This window comes from Microtus oregoni, unplaced genomic scaffold (assembly GCF_018167655.1).
Source record: "Microtus oregoni isolate MIOR12 unplaced genomic scaffold, Mior012 000016F_ref0000370, whole genome shotgun sequence".
Taxonomy (NCBI): domain Eukaryota; kingdom Metazoa; phylum Chordata; class Mammalia; order Rodentia; family Cricetidae; genus Microtus; species Microtus oregoni.
Genome location: NW_024543075.1, coordinates 4,593,731 through 4,617,804, shown reverse-complemented (window position 1 = coordinate 4,617,804; position 24,074 = coordinate 4,593,731). Strand labels below are relative to the sequence as shown.

The following is a 24,074-nucleotide window of genomic DNA, read 5'->3' as shown; positions in this document are numbered from 1 at the left end:
ATCACATTTCATGTCTATGTTTTGTCTGCATATATGTATGTTCACTGTGTGCATGTCTGGTGCCTGCAAAGAGACAAGAGGGTGTTGGATCCCCTAGATATAAATATCTGTGAGCTTCCTTCCATTTGGGTGTGGTTGTAGGTTGAAGGGTTTGCGCTGAGAGGTATTGAGGACTACTTTTCTCCTCCAGGGGCATGTAGAGTACCTTCCAGTACAGTGAACTGTGGTTAGTAGGTGAATAATGTAGTTAGACACCAGCTCAACGTCTCCATATTCAGTGATAGAAGTGTTCCCTCCAGAAACAAGACCTTAACATCAGCTTGTGTGAGCAACCAAGAGCCTTGGCAATAGCCTGTGCTATTTGGTGGTTTCCATGGGTCCCTTTGGTGAATGACTCAACAGGCTGTAACCTGTTCCTGGCACTGGAGGTTTAATTTGGTGGCACAAGATATCTAGTTGAAGTCTTCTCTCCCCTGTTGTTTTTTGTCTCCCTGTGGGTTCCTTTCACATATGTAAAGGAAGATTCTAGGATAGTCAGTGTCCATATAGTTTTTCAAAAGACCTTTAGTATTGGTTGTCTCTCTCCATTTTCCTTTCTTTACCTTTCTGTCCCATCCCCCTTTCATTAAACCATCCAATTCTAGTTTTCCTTAATAGCTAAATAACACTATAGACTTTTTTCTTTCCTTTCCTCTCCTTCCTCCTGGTCCCTTACTAGGTTCCATACCTCTGTGGGTATTCAGATTGAAGTTCCCATATCAGAACCATAAAATCCTTAAAAGAGAAAACATACAATATTTGTCTACATGTACTGAGCACTGTATGCTTTTGACGCTGAAGTCTGACATGGGCACACACAGAACACAACCTCGGTGCACAGCTGCTGAGTACCATTGTGAGCTCATAGCGCATCACTATGCCCCTAGAACTGTGTTGCTAAGGGTGAATCAGAATTCAGCTCACACTGAACTAAGGATCTGCCCAAGCAGGACGCTTATTTGGTTCAGTGGGGAATTTTAACCAGATTTTGAACGTTTACTACTGGGTTTGGGAGGGTGGGGGTGGTTAAAGGGGAAGGAAGGGAGGGGCAGTAGGCCCGGGAGGGCCAGGAGGGCCAGGAGGGCCGGGAGGGCAAGGAGGGCTGGGGGGGGGGCGGGGTTGTCGGGAGGGCCAGGAGGGCCTGTAGAGCCTTAACATGCAGGAAGATATGGAGTATGATGCCCTAACCATTCGGGCCCCTCAGCGGTCTCCCTGGTATACCCACCTGTGGCCCGCATGCCTGGGTCGTGGGTGCTTGGGTAGAAGACAGCAGCGATTTCCTTTGTACCTAATTGGGTACGATCCCGTGGGCCGATTACAAAGGGCGGCCAGTGTGGGTGATGTCAAATTAGTCGAGAGATTGATCAATGCCAGGGAACACCGTGTTAACGAGTGCGACAGAAGGAGCAGGTAATGGGGCCTGAGGAGGGGCGAGGGGCAGGAGGGGCAGAAACTGTTGGGGACAGTCAGGGTCTACTAGGGAGAAACATACCTTCCAGATCTGCAGCCTGTGGGAGGGCAGATGTCATGCTTAAGGCTCTTCTTTCATGGAGACCTCTGGGTTTGTACCTGCTTTAAGCTCCTAGGCACCTGAAACCTGCACACCTTGGAAGGGCAGCTCCGAGGCTTTCTTTAAGAGAAGCAAAACAAAGAACTTCAGTTAGTTTACAAATCCCTTTACATTGTCTCTTTTAGAGCACTTTACTGAGGGCTTTAAAGGAATTTAGCTAAGGAAACCACATACATCTTTTTATGTGTACACTTATAATGTTTTAGGTTTGAGTGTTTTGGCTGCATGTATTTTCAGTGTACCACACAAGCATAGGAAGAGGGTGTTGGATCTCCTGGAACTGGGGTCATGGACAGTTGTGATCTGCTGTGTGGGTACTAGGAATCAAACCCAGGTCCTCTGCAGGAAAAACTAGAGCTTGTAAATGCCAAGCCATCTCTCCAGCCCTTTAATGTATATGTTTTAATGCTATGTTATATGCAACACAGAAAATTGTATCATAAGATAAATTTTCACATAAAAAGCCAACTCAAAGCCAAAAAAACCCAAAGAATTAACAAGAAATCTTATGTCTGTTTTATGCTTGCTGAGGGATTTCATAAGGAAATTTTCAACTTGAACTATAACTCTGTCCCCCGGCCCCTTATATACATGTTGTGTGTGTTTTGGTAAATACTAGAAGGCTAACGGTTGACATTCTCTTTGAAAATTTCTTTTCATCTCATTAAAAAAAAATCATATGTGTGTATGCACCTGTGCCTCACACATGCCAAGCAAGTGTCTGAAGGTCAGAAGAGAACTATCGACAGCTGTGTTCTGCCACGTTGTGGATTCTGGGGATTGAACATAGGCCACTGGCTCTGCCAGTAGGAGCCCTCACCTAATGAACCACCCTGTGGTTTCTCCACCTCAGCTTTTTTTTTTTTTTTTTTTTTTTTTTTTTAACACAAGAACTTATGTTTATTGCAAACAAACAAACAAAAAGAGAGCGAGGGAGAGAGAGGATGGTGAGGAGTATGGTGAGAGGAGCGGAACGGTAAGGCTAAGAATTGAAAAGCGTCTTACATTCTGCCCTAATGGCAGCATAATTAATAGCAACAAACGGCCGTCTCGCTGCCTGCCGCAGCCGCAGGGTGTTTTTGCAGACCTGACGAGCAATTTTTGTGAAATATGTAGTATGAAGGAAGAAAGCTTGGCGGGTCTTCACTGCAGACTTGGGGCTCCCAGTGTTCCGGACCGGCATGCCCTGCATGGCCTGCCGGGACAGGTGGCTTCTCACACGTGGGTCCTCTGCAGTAGGGCTGGGAGACTTCTGTTCTTCTGACTGGGTGGGCATTTTCAGACCTCCATACTTTTTCCAGTACAGCCAACAGGTCGCACACAGTCTACACTGCATATTAGGCGGGCCCCAGGAGTATCACTGGTGAGACTGTGTGGCAAAGCAGCTCTCACAGGCTCGCCCGAGGAGGGTGTTCTGGGGCTGGATGCAGTGTTGCCCTGCTGAATGAGACAGAGTCGGTGTTGTCGTACCTTGATAAAGAGGATACCTTCTTTTACTCCTTGGTGTATGACCCTTCAGTGAAAACATTATTAGCTGACAAAGGGGAAATCAGAGTGGGACCAAAGTACCAGGCCGACATTCCAGACATGCTACCAGAAGGAGACTCAGATGAGAGGGAACAATCAAAATTGGAAGTTAAAGTTTGGGATCCCAATAGTCCACTTACGGATCAACAGATTGACCAGTTTTTAGTTGTAGCCCGTGCTGTTGGGACGTTTGCCCGTGCCCTGGATTGCAGCAGCTCCGTGAGGCAGCCCAGCTTGCATATGAGTGCGGCTGCGGCGTCCCGAGACATCACCTTGTTCTATGCCATGGATACACTGTACAGGCACAGCTATGACCTGAGCAGTGCCATCAGTGTCCTTGTGCCACTTGGAGGACCAGTCCTGTGCAGAGGTGAGATGGAGGAGTGGTCGGCCTCCGAAGCCAGCTTGTTCGAAGAGGCTCTGGAGAAGTATGGCAAAGACTTCAATGACATCCGTCAGGACTTTCTCCCGTGGAAGTCCTTGACGAGCATCATTGAATATTACTACATGTGGAAAACTACTGACAGATACGTGCAGCAGAAACTCCTAAAAGCAGCCGAAGCCGAGAGCAAACTGAAACAAGTATATATCCCAACTTACAAACCAAATCCCAACCAGATATCCACCAGCAATGGCAAGGCTGGCACTGTGAACGGAGCTGTGGGGGCCGCGTTCCAGCCCCAGAACATCCACCTCAGCTTTTTAGACAGATTCTCTCACCCAAATCCCTGCTGTGTTTGACTGATTGTCTTGGAGTATACTGATTGACCTAGACTTGCTGGCAAAATAGATTTGGGGATCCTCCTGTATCCATATCTCCAGCACCAGTTTCTCAAGGTGCTGGGGATTCTGAAGTTGGGGTCTCAGGCTTGCAGGGTGAGTGATTTTCCAACTGAGTTGTAACAATCACTGCAGCCCTCTTTCCTAGTCCTTGTTTCCTGTTTCTCACTAGATTATAGGCAGGAAACAATGACCCTCAACAGTAGATTCTCCATAGCTCACATGCTTCTTGATCATGTCTGTAGTTGTGAGGTTATTTAGTCTATAGTTATTCAGTCTTCCAAATTAGAGCTTCATACAAATAATAGAACAGTAAATTTTTGTTTCAAAGTATTTTTGCTTAATATGTGTATTCTTTAGAAACACTGAATTTTCCAGCTGTATTTATCCATTCTGCCAATCCACTTATTCCCTGCACATAACTTAGATATCTACTGTACAGCATACAAATCTACTAGCTCTCAAGACCCTCTCATTCATAAGATATTACATTTCTCTGTTCAGTCAGCTTTCCTGACGTTCTATAAATTTAAATATTGAAAACAATGAATGATGCTCAATTGAATCCCTAGTAATTTTTGTCTTTAAACTTTTTGAAAATCAAAGCAAGGGAGCTATGATACCATGGGTTATCTCTTTCTGGATAGATTTGCTCAGTTTTGGTGCTAATTCATGGAGGTATAAGGCAAGGCCATTTGCTACCACCTGGTGTCTATATTAACATGGACATTTTGTCTATTGACTGAGGACTATGCTGTGTCCCTGTTGGAAGCAAATATAGAAACATTAATTCTGGGCAAAGAGAAATGAAAAAAAAAGTTTAAGTATTGATGACTGAAATTTTAGATTTTTGTTTGTTGTTATTGCTATTCTAAATAGTTTACATTTCATAGTCTTAAGAGCAGAAATTTACATAGATACATGTGACCTTTAGAAGTGTCATGGGCCTGTGGATTGTGTCATATTTCATTGGATGTCAGACACAATGGACTGCATGGTGACCTTTATTTTGTATGGTAGCAAAGTAAAAAACATTGCCAATTATTGTCATAAAATATCATGAATTATAAGTGGCAGACATCAGCAATGCTAAAGTGTGAAATAAAGAGTAAGGTGGGTGCAGTGGAACTGCCTGCATTCCTACCTACTGGGAGGATTACCAAGTTCAAGGCCAGCTTAGGGAATATAGTTTTAAAATATTGTAAAGATACTTGAGTAAAATCTTTCACATCTGCAGTAGGTATAATTCTGCTATTTCTCTTCATTGAAATATTGTGTTTGTTACCATTAGGAACAAATTGTAATTGTATCCAGCAACACTGAGCTGTCAGGTGCTGGAAGCATTTGTACGTGCTCTTGAAGATGTGAGTTGAAGCGTCACAGCAGCACTGTGTAAGAGAGCTGCAGTGTTGAATCCCCATTCTACAGATGGAGAGATTGATTTGTGGAGCTCATAGGAGGTCTATGTTGTAACTAGTAACACTCGGTGATTAGAGTAGGATTCAAATCCAATCTGAATTCAATCTACTGGGCATTCTCCTGTTATCCAGAGAGGCTGCTCTGAGGAAGGGTGAAGCTTGTGATAGAGCACTCGCCTTGAATGGGACAGCCATGCGCTATATACCTAGCACAGAAAATGAACACCTGAGTAGAGAAATAAGTAAATAAGAAAATTTTAGTTTCTTCTTTTACATCAGAAGGAAATGCACATTGGTGTCTACTTGAGTGTGCCTTTACATAATAATCTGTAATTTCCTAAAATGTCCTCTCAATTTGTAGAAGTCCACTGCACTACGCCTCTGCCCATAATCATCCTAATGTAGTAACATTGCTATTATCCAACGACTGTACCGATATTAATATGAAGGATGATGAAGGCTGCACTCCCCTAATAAAGGTAACTATCGCGAAACACTTTTGGTACAAAATGGATTAGAAATTATCCTTGTTTGGTTTTGTTGCTGTGATGAAACACTGGCCAAAACCATCTCAGGAAAGGAAAGGTTTATTGGCTTACAGTTCCACATCACAGTCAGTCATGAAGGGAAACCAGGTCAGGAGTTCAATCAGGACCTGAGGCAGGAAATGAAGCAGAGGTCATGGGGGAATGATGCTTTCCCGTGGCTTTTTCCAAGGCTTGCTCAGATATCTTATACTACTCAGAATAACCTTCCCAGTCATGCCACCACCCCTAGGAAGCTGTGCCCTCCCAGATCAACCTCAATCAAGAAAATGCTATACACGCTTCTCAGAGTCCAGTCTGGTGGAGCCAATTCTTCAAGTGAGATTCTTTTTTTCCAGGTGTCTTCAACCTGTGTCAAGTTATCAAAACAAGCAAATGAACAAGCAACCTCCCCCACTACAAAAATGGCCAAACGGTGCTAGTGAAATGCTTTAATATCTAGGTGTGGTGGCACACCTCTGAAACTCTACCACTTGGAAAACTTTGGTGGGGAGGTTATGAATTTAGGAAAGTCTGGTTACTTGAGAGGGATAATATGCATAACCTAAACAATTGGTCTGATCCAAGGGTAACTAGTCAATGGAATTGTTGGAATGCTTATTAAAGTTCTTGATTTCAGTGTCTCTTTCTTTATCCAATACCCACAGGCCGCCCAGCGGGACAATGTAGAATGCATCTCTATTCTCCTCATGCACGGGGCTGATCCCCACATTGTAGATGCCAATGGCGATGCTGCCCTCCACCACGCCATTTGCAGAGGGAACATACCAGTTGTCAGCAAACTGCTGGAGTATAATGTAGATATTAAAGCCAAAACAGAGGTAAGAATCATTCAACTTCATTCACAATGTACTTCTAGCAATGACTCTCAGATCTCTTTCCACATTCTGAAGCTCAAGCAGTCTCACTGAATCTGTTCAGAGTAAAGCATTTTTTCCAAATCTGTTTTTCATAGTTTTGTAGGTAACTTAAAGGAACTCAGCACAGCACATTTTGTTTCAGATTTGGGCTTTCCTTTAAAATTCAACAAGTAAAGGACTTGGGCCCACACATACTTCACATACACACAAACAATAGAAAAAAATAATTTTAAGATAAATGTCTGTAGAAAAAAACAGAAATCTGTTGCAATTAAGAAGTTACTGATGTGACTTGTCTCTCAGAGATGAGGCTAGAGTGGGAAGGTCACAGGCACACAGGTAAATGTGGAAATTTGATCATTGAAGAAAACATGCTGAGAAGACATTTTCACTTAACTTTTTCAGATGTTACATGTACATAACAAAGGGGCCAAAATGGGACTCTATCTTAGACAAGGAGCAACTCCATTGTAATTAATGACCTAAGCCTGAATCCAGGACGTTCCCCAGTCAAGTTTAGCCAATTGGCTAAACAGTTCCAAACCTGGCCTTATAAGGCTGGAAGACCAGAGTTGCAGGATCTGGCTGCTACTGACTATATGTGTCAGAAAAATCCCACAATGGATGAAACTGTTACTAATTCTGTCCAATCAACATGCCCCCCATGTAACTGCTCCCTGACTGCCCAATTATTGAAAAAATATTTAAAAGACTAAAAAGATAGAATTCCCCACGCCCACTTTAAAAGGGCCTGTATGTCTTTGTGTGTGGTCCTCATTATCACTTTATATGGGTGATGGACTGTTGCATGCTGGCTATTTCTGAAGAATAAGCACTCTTTGTGTTTACATACCATTTGAGTCTGAGGTCTTCCTCCAGCATCTTTTGGACCACTACAACAGGAAACGATGTTTGGTTTGGGAGAAAATTTTTAGGTTAGGGAAAATAGTTTTGAAGAACAGGTTGAGAAACTGCTCCAGAGATGCCACTTGGGTTCACTCATTCAACAGAGGCATACCAAATCCATGTTTTAGGATTGGGGTAATTGAGCTCTCTATGGAGCTAAGAAACTTGGAACCAGCAAGCGTTTGTGGGAAGTTCTGGAAATAGTGGTGTTCACGGGCATTGTTGGACAGGGAAAGATGTTTCAAAGGAAAGGGAAGCCCTGTGTGTGTGAATCTGCAGCAAGGGCTGAAGGAAAATCTATCCTTTTGTGACTCATTTTGTTTTCAAAATCTGTGATACATTTTTCATTTGAAAAGCATGTCAATTTATAAAATGAAATTTTTCCTTTACAGTATGGTTTGACACCCTATAAACTCGCTTTGTTTGAAAATCAACTTAAAATGGCGGAGTTTTTAATTGAAAACGGCGCAGATGCACCTTCGGAGCTTACACCAAATAGGTACCATTTCTTTTTTACAATCTTAGTGCTGTTCTTGAGGGTCTCATTGCTTAAGTAATGAACACTAAAATGGTAGAGGGAAGATGGCTTCAACTCATAAGCATATATTGAGAAAGACTATCTCACAGGGAGTGTGAGCTGGAAAAGAGACTGTTCCAACATAAAAAAAAGGAACAGTGTGTACCAGGGCTCAGCTTCCCATTCAAAAACAAGTGATCATTTCTAATCTGATTTGATTGGCAATTTTCTACTTGTTAAGGCAACTTCACATTAATGTTGTTTACTTTGAAAAGTGTCAAGTTTATTATCAACACTGAAATGTATAATTTTATTATTTTTAGCCTGTTCCTTATATATTTTCTTCTTATATATGTTCAATTTAAATATTTTTTTTCAAATCATGTTGTCTCTTTGATCACTCACTTTGCTTTAAGTGAATTTGAGTAAGCAAATAGTTTAGGGTATCCATCAATTAGATGATATTACCAGATGCTATTATTTTCCCCTGTCCTGTCTGAACTATCTTGACACTGTGTTAGTCAGATGTGAATCTGTACACCCAAACTCCTGAAACAGCTAATCTGGATAGGGACACTTGTCCAAAATGAGTACAAAGAACTAAGACTCCATTGAGAAAATGCCTCCATAAGATCTGGTTGTAAGGCATTTTCTTAATTAGTGATTGATGGATAAGGGCCCAACACATCATGGGAGGTGCTGTTCCAGGGCTCATGGCCCTGAGTTCTATAAGAAAGCAGAATGAGCAAGCCAGTAAGCAGCTCTCTTCCATGGCCTCTGTAAGCTCCTGCCTCCAGCTTCCTTCCCTGTTTGAGTTCCTGCCCTATCTTCCTTTAATGATGGACTATGATGCAGACATATAAGCCAAATGAATCCTTTGGTCCCCAAGTTCATTTTGGTCATGGTGTTTCATCACAGAAATAGCAGCTCTAAAATGGACACTTGGTATTTAAGATGATTTCAGCATTAAAAATTAAATGATTACCTTTTTTGTTCATACATGCAAGTTTAAAGTCAGATGAATTAAAAAGTAAAGCCTGTGTGTTGTGTATTTTATATTGAAAATACGCTTTGGACATACCATATATTCTAAACATGGTTTAGCATCCCTCATCTTCATGTACTTGTTTTTGTGTCAAAGGACATGCATGCACTGATATTCCCAACCAAGACACAGTACAACACTGTGTGATGGCTTTGTCTTCCATCTTATTTGAGGCATTTTTTCTATTTTTATTTGGCACTTGGCCACTTACTCCAGGTAAGCAGGTTGGGAAGCCTCTTTGGTATCTTACTACCTCCACTTCCTTTGTACTATAAAAGTGCTGGGATTATAGATACATTACACAGTGTCTGACTTTTTGTTGAATACTTGGCTACTGTGACAATATGTATACCCACTGAGCCATCTATCTGGCTCTAAAACACTCAATTTTTAAAAGAAGACTTTGTGTCTAAATTAAAGAGGTGGCTATAAGCGTATTGTTATTAATTATGGAACTAAGGCTTCTGAGTGCAGAGCACTTTCAATTAAACCTCTAATCCAGTTAGAGGGCCTGTGTTTCCCTCTAAGAAGAACCATTTGAGGTCATTTATTCTTCCTTCAATACAAGATAGACAGAAATTTGTAAAGCTGGTACTTTTGAAGCAAATGAAGTATGCTTGTTACTTTGACATGGAATAGCACAGTTTTAGGAATTCACGACTAGGAACATGTCTCAGGAATAAAGTACTTATCACACAAACCCAAGATTTCAGAGTTCAGCTCCTCAGAACACAGAAAGGGCCTCATGTGCTGTGTGCATCTTAATCTCAGGGAACCTTGAGGGACATGGGAGATGGAGAGAGGAGACTGTCTGGAAAGTTATACTTTAGATAGTCTTGCTTTGTACAGCTGTTAACAACAAGAAACTCTGCCTCAAAACTAAGTTAGGAGGCAAGGACTGCCAGTCAAGGATGTCCTCTGACCTAAAAAACATGCACTAGGATCAACAGACACAAATGCATACACAGATGTGAACAGGAATGCATATCAAATATGAAGATGAAAAAGTAAGTTTAGGTTGTTGATCTAGTAAGACTGGGGATCATTATCTGCTAAAAAGACATTGGAAATAGTGGTCAAGGTTGAAGGTTTTCTTAGTTTTCTGCAGATCACTTCAGCAGCGATGCTATTTTGGACTAGCTTCACACCACAGGTGAAAAGTCCCCATGACAAGTTCCAAGACTGTGATGACAGCCAAAGCAGAAACTAGGAAAATAAAGCTGCTGGTCCAGAATATCCTGGAAATGGGCCCTGAAGTACAGCAGTCTTAGCTGTGACCTGGGAAGAATATAGCTGACAAAAGAGTGTTGCTTTTCTTGAGTTTGGAAGCTGGTCGTGAGTTACAAAGACTCAGGATTACACAAAAAGGCTTATGAACAAAGAAACAGCCAGGCGGTGGTTTCAGCATTCACACATGAAAGAACTGTTAAAACAATTTGAAGGTGCCACAACTGTCATGGCTTCTAAGAATGCAGGCAGAAGGATGCTTAGAAGCAAAAAAAAAAAAATACTTTTTCATGTACTGACCATTGAGAGCATAGTACTCAACAAAATACCTCCAAAGAGTTCTGACAGATAGGACTGTGGGGCCTTAGGGACAAGCAGGCAGATGAGTGGAACAGGAACACTGACACCACGAGCATATAAATACAAGGTTACTGGAGCATTCAAGCAAATCTATGGAAAAAGCACTGCTATCATTCGTGTGTGTGTGCAAGAGAGAGAGAGAGAGAGAGAGAGAGAGAGAGAGAGAGAGAGAGAAGAGAGTGTGTGTTTTTATCAAGAGCTAAATTTCCTCTGTTTCTTCTCTATGTGGGAAGGTGGGAAGGACAGCAGTCATTAATCATCACCAACTGTTGAAGAATTAGTTTAGAGTTATTAGGCTGGGCCTTGTTGCCCATGCCTTTAATCCCAGAACTTGGAAAACAGGAGGCACACAGATCGCTTTGATTTCAAGACCAACATGATGCATATAGTGGGTTTAAAGTAATCTGGACTGCATAATGAGACCTGTTTCAAAAAATTATTTGTAAATATCTAATGAGAGATATATTAGGAACTCAAAAATAAAGAATTTAGAAAACATGCTAAGTATTTTTTATGACTAGTTAAATGCTGATCACTTTTAAACATATGTCACAGTGGAGGAGCAGCTGCAGTAGTAGAATCAGAACAATCAATGAAAACCTGTGCCAACTCCAACAAAGGTAAGAATGACTCCAACTGCTCCTACCTTCCCTAAAGAAAATAAGGAAGAGTAAAGATTTTAGATCCCCAAAAAGGAGTTAAGGAAATCCAGTATAAATGCAGTTCTGTGGTTTTCAAATATTCTGAAAAGTCAGAATTAAGAATTTATTTCAAAGAACTTTCAACTGTGAAAATATATTGTCAAAACATTGCTTATTTTACATTAATGCTGATATCTGTACTGCCTTTGAATAAAGGAGAAATCAACTTTACACACGTGTCCTCCATAGTCACATTGCAGCAAATAGGATTATTAGAAATACATATTCTACTTGAGTTTTATGACAAAAGTCTTGTATTTTGTACTGCATAACAGTACACAGGTAGGTGTCACTAGAATGTAATTATGTCACAAACCAACCACAGTAATCAATAACTTTCATTAAATAATTTCCTACCTTATGACATAATTAAAATCTTCTGACCTCTTTAATGTCTGTGCAATTTCTCAATTTGGACAGTTTTGTTCTACTGTATAATTGTTTTCTTTAGAAATCTCCCATTTAGGGGTGAAAGCTTCATTCTGTAATGAATGTATTGAGTTTATGAAGACTTATCAATCCTGACATGTTTTCCTTTTCTTTTTCTTTCTTCCTTCCTTTCTTCCTTCCTTCTTTTCTTCTCTTCTTTCCTTCTTTTTTGTTTTGATTTGGTTTTCTGAAGAGCTAGACATTGAGCACAAGGCTTTGGGAGCATTCTAGGCAAGCACCCTACCCATTATCCCTACCTTCAGTACTTTTCTCTTTAGTTTTTCTTATAGAACATGGTAAGGGTGAATATCATTTCCATGCCGCAAAGCATGATTCAGGAATAAATATTGGAAAAAAGCAGAGTGTAGAAAATGACATCATTCTGTATTTCAAAGAATTCTCTGCTTCTCCATTGAGTCTGGAGAGACTTTGTGGCAGTGGCAGGAACACCACGTAGTATTTACTTTCAGTAACTGACATCACAGTGTCTTTTATACCTCAGTTGTCAGTGACAACCACACTAGGTAGTGAATCCAAAACCCTCTTCTCCCTTCATCTGGTGATGGATGGAGATAGAGACAGAGACCCACACTGGAGCACTGGACTGAGCTCCCAAGGTCCCAATGAGGAGCAGAAGGAGGGAGAAAATGAGCAAAGAAGTCGGGACCACGAGGGGTGCACCCACCCACTGAGACAGTGGAGCTGATCTATTGGGAGCTCACCAAGGCCAGCTGGACTGTGACTGAAAAAGCATGGGATAAAACTGGACTCTCTGAGCATGGCGAACAATGAGGGCTGATGAGAAGCCAAGGACAATGGCACAGGGTTTTGAACCTATGTAATGTGCTGGCTTTGTGGGACCCTAGCCAGTTTGGATGTTCACCTTCCTAGAAATGGACGGAGGGGGAGGACCTAGGACTTACCACAGGGCAGGGAACCCTGACTGCTCTTTGGACTGGAGAGGGAGGGGGAGAGGAGTGGGGTGAGGGGGAAAAGGGTGGGAGGAGGGGGAGAAGGGTGGGAGGAGGGGGAGAAGGGTGGGAGGATGGGGAGAGAAATGGGAGGCTAGGAGGAGGAGGAAACTTGTTTTTTTTTCTCCTTTTCTCCATAAAAAAAAAGTTTAAAAAAACAAAACCCTCTTCTCTCAAGAGGTAAGATGAAGAGAGTCAATATTATTGTGATGGAGACAGCTTTGTGTCACTGTATTATGAAGTTTGCTGTTCATGGCATTTATGGTGGTGAGAACTGACTGAGGCCTCCTGCATAATAAGCATAGGCTTTCCTACTGAGCCGCAATCCCAGTCCACTAGTTGGTGGTTCAAATGACCTTCCTGAGTCATGAGGAATGCTATGAAAGCACATTAAGTTTCTCTGACTTTAATCAAGACAAAAAAATAAATCAAAGTTTCATTTCATTTTTGTTTTCTTATGTTTATTTTGGTTTTGTGAGACAGGGTTTTCCTGTGTGTTGACTTTGAGCCTAACCTGAAATTCATTCTGTAGACAAGGCTAAGCTTGAAATTACAGAGATCTGCATGTCTCTGGTACCAAGTGCTGGGATTAAAGGAGTGTACCATCACTGCCCAACTCAAATGTTTATTTCTAAAAGCAAGCTGCAAGTGTCTAGGGAAGGATTCAGTGAGTTTATTGTTTACATATGTAAGCATGTACAATGATCCTATGTCAGAAGGAAGCCCATGGAATTTGCTGCTCCAGTCTCACAGCTTCTCTGCTGCTCTCTCACCTGAGGTAGAGCTCGGGGTTATTACTACCAAGGGAGGGATCTTTCCAATAATTCTTTTCAGGGGAGATGATGCCTGCTTTCATGAGCATCCTTTAAGCTGCATATAAGGCTGGGAACACAGATAAAACTAAGGAACTTCTTCCCTCAACAGGGATGAGGAGAGGAATCCTGTTGCACTCCCTTGAGCTGTTAGGTAAAAGTTTTTGCCCCTCTTCTCTTTCTTTCTGTTAGGTTATACCCTGATACAAAAGACAAAAGCCATACATGTAGTCCCAGTGGTAGCAGTTTGTACCATAAAATGAACAATTTTAACTAAAAAGCTGAACAAGATTCTTAGTTTCCCTGAAGAACAAAAATGTGTATAGGATCATGGATTTTTTTTTCCATTTTGAATCTGTTGTTTTGTTTGTGAGACACCATCTCACTGTTAGGTAGTTCTGGCTGTCTTGGGAATCACAGGGATCCACCTGCCTTTGCCACCCATGTGCTGGGATTAAAGTTGTGTGCCACCATCCAGACTCTAGAATTTTTCTCAAGTGTCATTATCCCAAAGTCAAACAAGAACCACAGAAGCTATTTTGTGACACAGTCAATTGATGCTTATACTGGTAAGGATGCTACTCTCCATCTGTCTGAGAGAGATCATTTAGGATCATTTCAATTGTTTATGGGTGGGTGTTTAACTTTAGGTATTATGCTTGTTAAATTTAAGTCTTCTTTTATTTGAAATATTAAGAAAATGAATGAATTCCCCATGAGGAAATTTCTTACAAAGGAGTATTTACTCTAGAATAATCTAGATTAATCTCAAAAAATTATACTATTTGTCTAATAATTTTATGTGTTATATTTCTCTAGCATTGTAATGAATTAATTTTGATTTTTTTAGAAGAAAATTTCAGCACTGACATAAAGCCTTCTTGCAGGTAAGGTCTAACAATATATAAAGACTAAGGAAATTCAAAGATAACAAGCTAATTATTGGTTGTATTCTCAATAGATACTGATTTATACACTCAATTTTTGTGTTGTCTTACAACCCCACAGTTTTTTCAATGTATTTTTAGACTGAAAATTTATTGTTTTTAGATCGTGGACATGAGTTGTATACTCAACCATCATGTCCTGTAGTAATAGGGGGCGCGGCGGGGCTGCCTCCCAGGCACCCCGTCTGCCTGCTCGGCTAGCTTTACCCGAAATAATTACATGGACACTGTATTCTTTTAAACACTGCTTGGCCCATTCTCTTCTAGGCTAATTCTCATATATTAATTTAGCCCATTTCTAATCATCTGTGTGTAGCACCCCAAAGTGCGCTTACCGGGAAGATTCTAGCCTATGTCCATCCTGGGTCGGAGCTTCATCCCGGGAGCAGGGCATCGTGTCTCTCTCAGGCGTCTGCTCCAGAGCAGAGATGTCGAGTCTGACCTCACTTCCTCTTCCTCCCAGCATTCTGTTCTGTTTACTCCTCCCACCTATCCTCTAACCAATAAAATGGGCCAGGGCAGTTCCTTTATTAGCCAATGACCTTCCTCCATCATTTCCCCTTTTTCGGTTTAAACAAAAAAAAAGCTTTAACTTTAACATAGCAAAATTACATATAACAAAACAGTTATCAAGTAAAAGTTACAATAATCTTTATCATAACTAAGGAAAACTATAACTAACTATTCTTAACTCCATCAAAGACTCCAGAAAGATACAATACTATATAAGCAAACAAGAAAAAAGCAACTTTTAAAACTCTAGAAATGACAGAGACATCTTGCTGCCTGGACAGTCACCTAAAGTTCCTCTGTACCGTTGGGGCATCCATCTTCAGCCTTCAGGCCCATGGTATCCAGCAGACATTTCCATAAAGCAGGAAAATTCAAAGTCAGTTCAGTCACTATCTGTTGTGTCCTGCAGAATGTCTCGCAGACTCTTTCATGAATCAGGAACCCCGAAAGATCATCTCACCTTAGGCAAGTTCAGTAGTCCTCTCTCTGCGGGTTCTCTGTGTCCAGTTTATGCAATAGTCCAGGCAAGAGCAGTTTCTTGCCCAAATGGCTATCAAACTCCATAAGGATCCTCTTCGATGCCCATCTTCCTCTTGAAGTAGATTGGTGCTGCCAGGAGCAGAGTGTCTCATTGTCATGAAAAGTCCTCAGTTATTAAAACATTAAATGTCCTATTCTATAATCTTTGAAAGACATGAAGAATGTCTATCTAAAATATATCTCTATATATCTAGAAAATCTAACTAACATGACTACAAGCTTTACTATTATCGATGATTATCCATTAACAACCTATATTTCTTAATTATACAGTACATATTTAAATGAACTACACAATCACAATACCTTAATCAAAATCAGAAACACTTATATATATAACAAAATTGATCTTAAATCTCTATCAATAAAGCAAAATCTATACTAATGCAAATTATTCATATCTATATCATATCCCCCTTTAAATGTAAAAGGACGTTTATAAACCATATTTGGGAACATGGGCGCAGTTTTTTCTCTCCAAACTGCTTCCTGCTGAATGGGAGCGTTGTTAATTAGGTCTTTCATGGTATAACCTGTGTGCTAGTTTCATCTCAGTTAGCAGTTGAGCGAAGCAATTTTTTGAAGGCGTGCACAGGAACCATTCAGGAGGACGTGGTCCATCATACCAAATCGGAATAGAAGAAATGAACAGCATCTCATCCTCTGTGAAAACAAAATAAGAAACTCCTTTCCAAAGTATCATATCCTTAGATCCAAATTCAAAATATCTATGTTGGATTAGTTCAGCAGCATTTATAAATAAATATCTTTTAGCAGCTCTTGCTCCTTCCTCAGGATTCAAACAATTCAAAGAGAGCATAATAGCATACAGTATCAAGATTCTCTGTGTATTTTCCATCTTTGTTCGTTTTATTTTAACCTCTATTTTGTTTATTTTTACTTTTAACTTTTTGCTTTTTGAGATAGGTTCTCTGTATCTTTGACCTGAAGTAACTCTGTAGACCAGGCTGTCTTTGAACTCTCAGAGATCCGCCTGTCTCTGCCTCCCAGGCATTCGGTATTAAAGGTGTACACTACTTTACCTTGAACTCACAGAGATCTGTTTGTCTCTGCCTTCTAGGCACTGGGATTAAAGGCGTGTGCTACCACACACAACAACTCTCTTCCTTTTTTTATGTTTTTTACTTTAAGAACTTCAACTTTTAGTCTGCATATATTTTTAACACACTGTTCTCTCTTTACTGTATATCTCTCTTTTACTGACCACATGAGTCTTTAATTTACCAAGCAATCTCAGTAGGACTAAAGGCGTGGCTTTGCCAGCTAGATCTAGTCCATTTCTTAGCTTTCCAGCCTCATGGCAGATATACAGGCTGTAGCTATGTTTACTGCAACAACTGTATGGCATTTCAAGGTCCCTGCCAGCAAGTGAGCTACAACAGACAACACTCAAGTCCTCTCTCGGTAGCCGGCCCTCCTGCCTCAAACAGTCAGAGTTTGCCCTGGCAGGATGGCCCAGAAAGCCGGCATTTTTAAACAGCGCAGCTTTTTTCCTGCTACGGCTGAAAACCAAAAAGCATGCGTTCAGCTTTTAGTCAACACCGTTTAAGTGTTTCGTGGCAGGACCTCTTAATGAGCTACAGGCTTTGCAGCTAAAGCTGAGTCAGGAAGCCTCTCTTAGATGAAAGCACATGCTTGCCTCTAACAAGCAGAGCAGACCCGAGAACACTGCGAGTCTAGTTGCCATCAAACAAATTGTAGCACTTTACTCCAAATGCTCTATTCAAAAGCTCTGTCTCCCGCAGGAGCCAGACAGGGATCACAATGGCGGCACAGCCCCAGGAAGTCGCGCTTTAAAATGACACAGCGTTTTTTCTGCTACTATTGCCGAATCAGGAAATCTCTCTACAGCATGCCACCAACAGCAAAAATCTGTGTTAAACTCTCTTTCTTTTATTTTTAAGACTTCTCAGGTTTTTTAAGTGGGTTTAGTCCATCACCTGGGGCGCCACTTGTAGTAATTGGGGTGGCGGGGTTGCGTTCCCAGCACCCCAGCTGCCTGCCCAGCTAGCTTATGCTCTGAAATAACAACACAAACTGTATTCATTTAAACACTGCTTGGCCCATTCTCTTCTAGGCTAATTCTCATATATTAATTTAGCCCATTTCTAATCATCTGTGTGTAGCACCCCAAGGTGTGCTTACTGGGAAGATTCTAGCCTATGTCCATCCTGGGTCGGAGCTTCATCCGGGGAGCAGGGCATGGCGTCTCTCTCAGGCGTCTGCTCCAGAGCAGAGCTGTGGAGTCTCTGAGCTCACTTCCTCTTCCTCCCAGCGTTCTGTTCTGTTTACTCCTCCCACCTATCCTCTAACCAATAAAATGGGCCAAGGCAGTTCCTTTATTAGCTAATGACCAATTACCTTCCTCCATCAATGTCCCAAGTACCAATTCTGCGTTTTGGAAAATGAGCCTACTGATGATAACCACACTCACTATGTCCATCTGACACTTAGTGCCTTTTCAATTTTTTTCTGAAATCAGCTAGTGAACTAGGTCTTCATCGCATTTGTCATTCTGAGAGCTAACAGGATTTGGGATCATTCTGCATTATCACACAGTATTACAAGAAGCCAACAAATTACTTTCTTCCTTTGACACCATCTCCACATGCAGAGGCCCTTTTGTTCTGTGTAGGACCCTTTTATAGATGGTGCAAGATCCCATGCTTTCCTCCTACCACAGTGCTCCATCCATCACTTTTCCATTCCTTTGAGCTGTTTTCTACAGTAATGAAGTCTCTGGATCTCAGTAGATTATCTGGATGTAGAGAGCCAAACTGTGGCATGTTTACTCTTTATGTGTCTATAAAAGGGGCTTTGTCTTCCCCATCAGTAGGACATGAACATAGAGTAAAAGGCCCCTTCTGTCAGTGATCTGCTATCTCAGACACTGATTTGGCAGAAAATTAAAGGTGGTATGTCAAGCTAGTTCTGTGCTCATCTTAATTGATTACTTCCATAATAGAGGACAATTGTGTTAACATTTGTGGGAACATGTATCATAAAGCATTTGATACACATTAGTAAATTGCTTATTACTAATTATTTATTAATAAATTACTCCAAGTTAAAAGGTCCAAAGTGCAGATTCATAAATTACAGTAGCTACAACTGTTCAAAGACACACCTTGTAAAAAACTATGTTCTCTTCTACTAAGAGTTCTACACTGTCTCAAGCTGAAATTATCCACTGAGTTATATTGTTGTTTGTTCATATTTTTATCTCATTAAGTGAATAGCAATGCTCATTTGGCATAGAAACAGGCCGATTGTAATTTCAAGTCCACTCATGAATGGACTACTAAGGGAAAGCCTGAGCATAGCCTAGGCCATGGTATCTTGTCAGAGTGCTAGCAGAAGCAGAAATCTATTCTATGGTCCACAAACAAACTTTGTGAGAAATAGCATCACAAGCATTGAGAGCCCACAAAGTAACCTGAGAGAGAGAGGTTCTGTGATGCTCTAGGAGCAGATGATGACATGACAAGTGGACTTGGGGTACTAATTACATTGAGCACAAGAGTGACCATCAGTTACTACAGCATTAAAAAAAGTTCTGTGGAGAAACTAGTGTCTTTCTTCGTGTGTGTGTGTGTGTGTGTGTGTGTGTGTGTGTGTGTTTATGTTTTTAGTGGACTAAATTCTTTTCTCACATGAGAAAAAGTGTTAAGGAAATTGTCACCAAACCTAATCAACTGATTGAAGGACAATTTAATGGCTAATGGTAAATATCTAATGTATTTTAGGAAAACATTTGGTAAATGTTTTTATATGAATATTAAAATATTACTTTTTAAAATATGCCACAGTGCAGTAAGACCAGCAAGACAGCTAAAATCCCTATTGAAGAAGTCTTTCCTGATTAAGAGAGGTAAGAGTAATGGTGAATACTTGACTACCAACTCCCTAATTTCAAAAACAGCTTGGTTTTTTCAAAATATGAACAGAGGAAATAATATAGAAACGTAATTCCATCTTCTTTTGATCTGCCTTCAAATGGGTTTGCATTCAGAATTATTTAAGTAGTTTCTGAGAAATTGTCAGTCTCAAACTTTATCATCTGAAACATGTTTGTTTATTTAATGTGAGTCTCTGATGTACACGGTATCTTTGTATAAATAAAAAGATCTCTAACTATTCCACAGTATGTGTCCTCTATGGTCATGTAACCACAAGTTGGCTTGTTATAAATGGATTTTTTATTAAAACCACATTGTGTTTATGCTACATATTATTATATACATCAATGTCAATAAGATGACCATATTAAAAAACCAAAAATAAAGTATTCAATTATTTTAAGTTTTTTGACAACTAAATGCTAATAAGTTTTTCTGGGTTTTGCTCCTTCTATAATTTCTCAATTTAGACATATTAGACAATTCACATATGGTATTATGTTTATCTTTAATTATCTGTTATTTAATCTGAATATATCTTGACAAAAATCTTGACCTAAGAAATAATAGACTTGCCCAAAATTTAAAGAAATAAATGGACTTTGAGTCCTGTAGGCAGTTCGGGGGATTGAACACTGCTCTTATAAACATTCTCCGGTCGCGCACGCCCTATTGACTATATTGCCAGCACCTTTTTCCTTTGGTTTTATTAGTTAGTTTAAGATATGATGATACTTGGTTTATATGATGATAGACATAATTTCCAGAGCAATTTGCCACAATAGGAGGAAGGCTGAGAAAGTGCATCATTCTACAGTCGACAGCACTGATTGGTGCATTGAGTATATGGTATCTATCTAAAAAACTGTTCATTTCCTTTACATTTTCCAATATTGTGTAGTACAGGTTTTGTAGAATGACCTAATGATTTTCTGAATTTCCTCAATGTCTGTTGTTATGTCCTTCTTTTCATTTCTGATTTTGTTAATTTGAATGATCTCTCTCCATCTTTTGATTAGTTTGGATAACGGTTTGTCAATCTTGTTGATTTTTTTTCAAAGAACCAGCTCTTTGTGTCATTGATTCTTTGTATTGTTTTCTGTGCTTCTATTTTGTTGATTTCAGCCCTCTGTTTGATTATTTCCTTCTTCTACTCCTTCTGAGTGAGTTCTTTTTTTTTGGGGTGGGGGGTGGAGTGTTCTATAGATATCTGTTAAGTCCATGTGATTCTTTACATCTGTTAGTTCTCTTATTTCTCTCTTAAGTTTCTGTCTGGTTGAACTGTCCATTGGATAGAGAGGAGTGTTGAAATCTCCGGGCAATGGTGGCGCACGCCTTTAATCCCAGCACTCGGGAGGCAAAGGCATGCGGATCTCTGTGAGTTCGAGACCAGCCTGGTCTACAGAGCTAGTTCCAGGACAGGCTCCAAAGCCACAGAGAAACCCTGTCTCGAAAAAAAAAAAAAGAAATCTCCTACTATTAGTATGTGTGGTTTGATGTATGATTTAAGTTTTAGTCATGTTTCTGTTAGTAAAAAACATTCTTTTAGTAAGATTTCTGTGGTGTTGTGGGTGTAGTTAGCTTCCTTGGGTGGAAGTTTTCCTACTAGTACTTTCTGTAAGGCTGAGTTTTTGGATATGTACTGTTTAAATCTGCTTTTGTCATGGAGTATCTTGCTTTATCCATAGATGGTGAGTGAAAGCTTTGCTGAGTATAGTAGCCTGGGCTTGTATCCATAGTCTCTTAGTGTCTGCAACACATCTATCCAGGACCTTCTGGCTTTCATGGTTTCCATTGAGAAGTCAGGCATAATTCTCATAGGTTTGCCTTATATATTACTTGACCATTTTCCTTTGCACCTTTTAATATTCTTTCATTATTCTGTATGTTCTTTGTTTTGATTATTATATGGCTAGGGGATGCTATTCTTTTGATCCAGTCTATTTGGTGTTCTGTAAGCTTCTTGTGTCTTCATAGGGATATCCTTCTTTAGGTTGGGAAAGTTTTCATCTATAATTCTGCTGAATATGTTTTTTGTGCCTTTGAGCTGGAGTTCTTATTCTTCTACTCCTATTATTCTTAGTGTTGGCCTTTTCATGGTAGCTCAGATTTCCTGAATGTTTTGTGTTAAGAATTTGTTGGATTTAATGTTTTTTGACCAATGAGTATTTTCTTTATAGTATGTTCAGCACCTGAGATTCTTTCTTCTATCTCTTATATTCCGTTGGTTATACTTGTCTCTGTAGCTCCTGTTCATTTACCCAGATTTTCCATGTCCACAATTCCCTTGGTTTGTATTTTCTTTATTACATGTATTTCAGTCTTCAAGTCTTCAACTGTTTCTTTCACTTCTTTGATTGTTTTATCATGGGTATTTTTGGATTGTCTTTGAGGGATTTATTCATTTCTTCCAACTTTGTTTATCTTCTCTTCAATTTCTTTAAGGGAGTTTTTCACTTCCTCTTTAAAGGTATTCATCATTTTCATAAAGTTATGTTCAAAGTCGTTTTCTTCTACATCTGGCTTAGAATGGTCAAGTCTTCCTTTTGTGTGTCTACTGGATTCTCGTGTTACCATGCTGTGTTTTAGGATATTGGAGGAATTTTTGCATAGGCACCTACCATCTCTTCCTTCAAATGAGGCCAGCAGTGTCTTGGCATCTTGGTCCAATTTTTGCTGTGGCTGTCTCGTAGGTCTCCTCAGTATTGGAGCAAGCTATGTTTCAGAATTCCACGGAGCTCGCAGGCTCTTGGGGCCCATCAGTGTTGGAACAAACTGTGTTTTAGGGTTCCACAGAGCTTGCAGGTGAACAGGCACCACCTTGGATTTTCATTGTGGTAAAGAGGGTTGATGGAGGTCTCCTACATGCTAAGCCTCATTGGCAGTCCATTTGTTGGTGGGGCCAACACTCTGCTTCAGCCATAGGCAATGCCAAGGAAGTTATATTACAGTTTATATACTGTGAATAAAATAAACAAGAATTTGCTTTATTCCTTTTCAGAGGGCGGGCTTTTAGCATGCAGTGGAGCTTGATACATTGTCTGTGGGAACTCTGATGTTTCCTGTAAGGTACTACTACCATGGAATTGCTGCTTGGTCCCCATGTTTTTCCATGCTTCTCGCCCTAGAGATACAGTTCAGGGTGCATAACTACTGCAGGGGGCTTTGCAATAGCTCTTACCATGGGAGGTGATAGCTACTAATGCTGAACTTCTTTGCACTGCCCATTAGTGAAGGACCAGAAGCTAGAACTGAGGGGCTTCTGCAGCTTCCTCAGAAGCACTTAAGGAGAGTACACACCTTGACCCCTCTCTGGAGCTTTGCCAACCTATCAGTTTGAAATTCTTTGCAGGGGCCATTGTCCTTCGTCTGCTTGTGGTTTTGTTTTGTTTTGTTTTGTTTTAATTTTGCTATGCTGCAAAGGGCAGTCACCATAGACTTAGCTTCCTTGTGTCTGGAATTTTCATCTTCAATGGAATAAGGTCAACTCAAACCTTAGAGAAACTCTTTTCACTTCCATACAATATGAGTATACTCACTTACAATTCTCCTACCACCACTAGTCCAGAGACAAAAGCAACAGCAGCAACACTGTGCTACTGCTTTAACACTTCAGCTTGTGATATTGATTCTGGCTAAGATGTCTTATAGTGCTCAAGATCATAGGTGTTTTGTACACCAATTTATTATAAGTAGTAACTTTTGATAAGTTTGTCTCTATTTGAAACATACAAAGAAGTCTCAATTAAGAGTTATCTATATTTGTTGTCTATAAATCAATATTCACTTTAAATTTTAAACTCATTTGGGGACAAAGTATATGTAGTAAAAAAAAATATTGGCCTTGGCATTTAATGCTCTTATATTTTACAAATGATTATAACATATTTTGGTTTTCTACTTTATAGGTAGTCGAAGACTAAAGGATGAGGTCTCACTCAGGTAAGAATGTCTGGATTTTAAAATACACTGAGCATGTAGCGAATATAAAGTTTAGAAGCTGCCACCATGTTTTTCTCTGTGTAAGGCAGTTTCAGCTTCTTGATTATATGCTAATCAAAGTTGAATATTTATCTATGGAGAAGCATATAGTTTTAAATAACTGATTATTCCTCTGATACAGCATGAAATGCTATTAGGACTCCCTGTCTGTGGAGGTGATTCAGTGGGTAAAGTGCTGGCTGTGTATATGGGAAAATGGGAGACGGATTCCCAGGGTCTATATGAGGCCTGTTGGTCTTGTGTGCTTCTAAAATTCTGGTGAGGTTATGATGAGATTGCATGTGGACAGAGAGCATCCCCTGACATTTTCTGGATTGCTTGCCTGAGGTTTGCATTCATGAGTGAGAGACCCAGCTAGTAAACTAATGCTTAAGGTTAGGGTCAACTCCCAAGTCTATATTCCAATCACCACACCTACACACTGGCATGTATTTATCTTAAATCA

At 40.2% G+C, this 24,074-nt stretch overlaps 2 protein-coding genes across 2 annotated transcripts; both read left to right on the top strand.

Annotated features, from left to right (window-relative positions):
• Positions 1 to 1,195: 1,195 nt before the first annotated feature.
• On the top strand, positions 1,196 to 12,381 carry LOC121457631 (ankyrin repeat domain-containing protein 7-like). Its single transcript, XM_041666539.1, has 6 exons — positions 1,196 to 1,449; positions 5,696 to 5,813; positions 6,527 to 6,700; positions 8,038 to 8,144; positions 11,350 to 11,414; positions 12,215 to 12,381. Exons 1-6 carry the CDS (start codon positions 1,196 to 1,198, stop codon positions 12,379 to 12,381), a joined length of 885 nt encoding a protein of 294 aa, XP_041522473.1.
• LOC121457486 (metastasis-associated protein MTA3-like) lies at positions 2,791 to 3,877 on the top strand. Its single transcript, XM_041666189.1, has 2 exons — positions 2,791 to 2,844; positions 2,951 to 3,877. Exons 1-2 carry the CDS (start codon positions 2,791 to 2,793, stop codon positions 3,875 to 3,877), a joined length of 981 nt encoding a protein of 326 aa, XP_041522123.1.
• Positions 12,382 to 24,074: the final 11,693 nt, after the last annotated feature.

Excerpts from the sequence above, each read along its gene's own strand:
- LOC121457631 (XM_041666539.1), top strand. The coding sequence starts at position 1,196 with ATGCAGGAAGATATGGAGTATGATGCCCTAACCATTCGGGCCCCTCAG. Across the intron at positions 1,450-5,695 it reads GAGTGCGACAGAAGGAGCAG|AAGTCCACTGCACTACGCCT; the intron begins GTAATGGGGCCT and ends CTCAATTTGTAG. Across the intron at positions 11,415-12,214 it reads CTGTGCCAACTCCAACAAAG|AACATGGTAAGGGTGAATAT; the intron begins GTAAGAATGACT and ends TTTTTCTTATAG.
- LOC121457486 (XM_041666189.1), top strand. The coding sequence starts at position 2,791 with ATGCCCTGCATGGCCTGCCGGGACAGGTGGCTTCTCACACGTGGGTCC. Across the intron at positions 2,845-2,950 it reads TCACACGTGGGTCCTCTGCA|GCGGGCCCCAGGAGTATCAC; the intron begins GTAGGGCTGGGA and ends ACTGCATATTAG.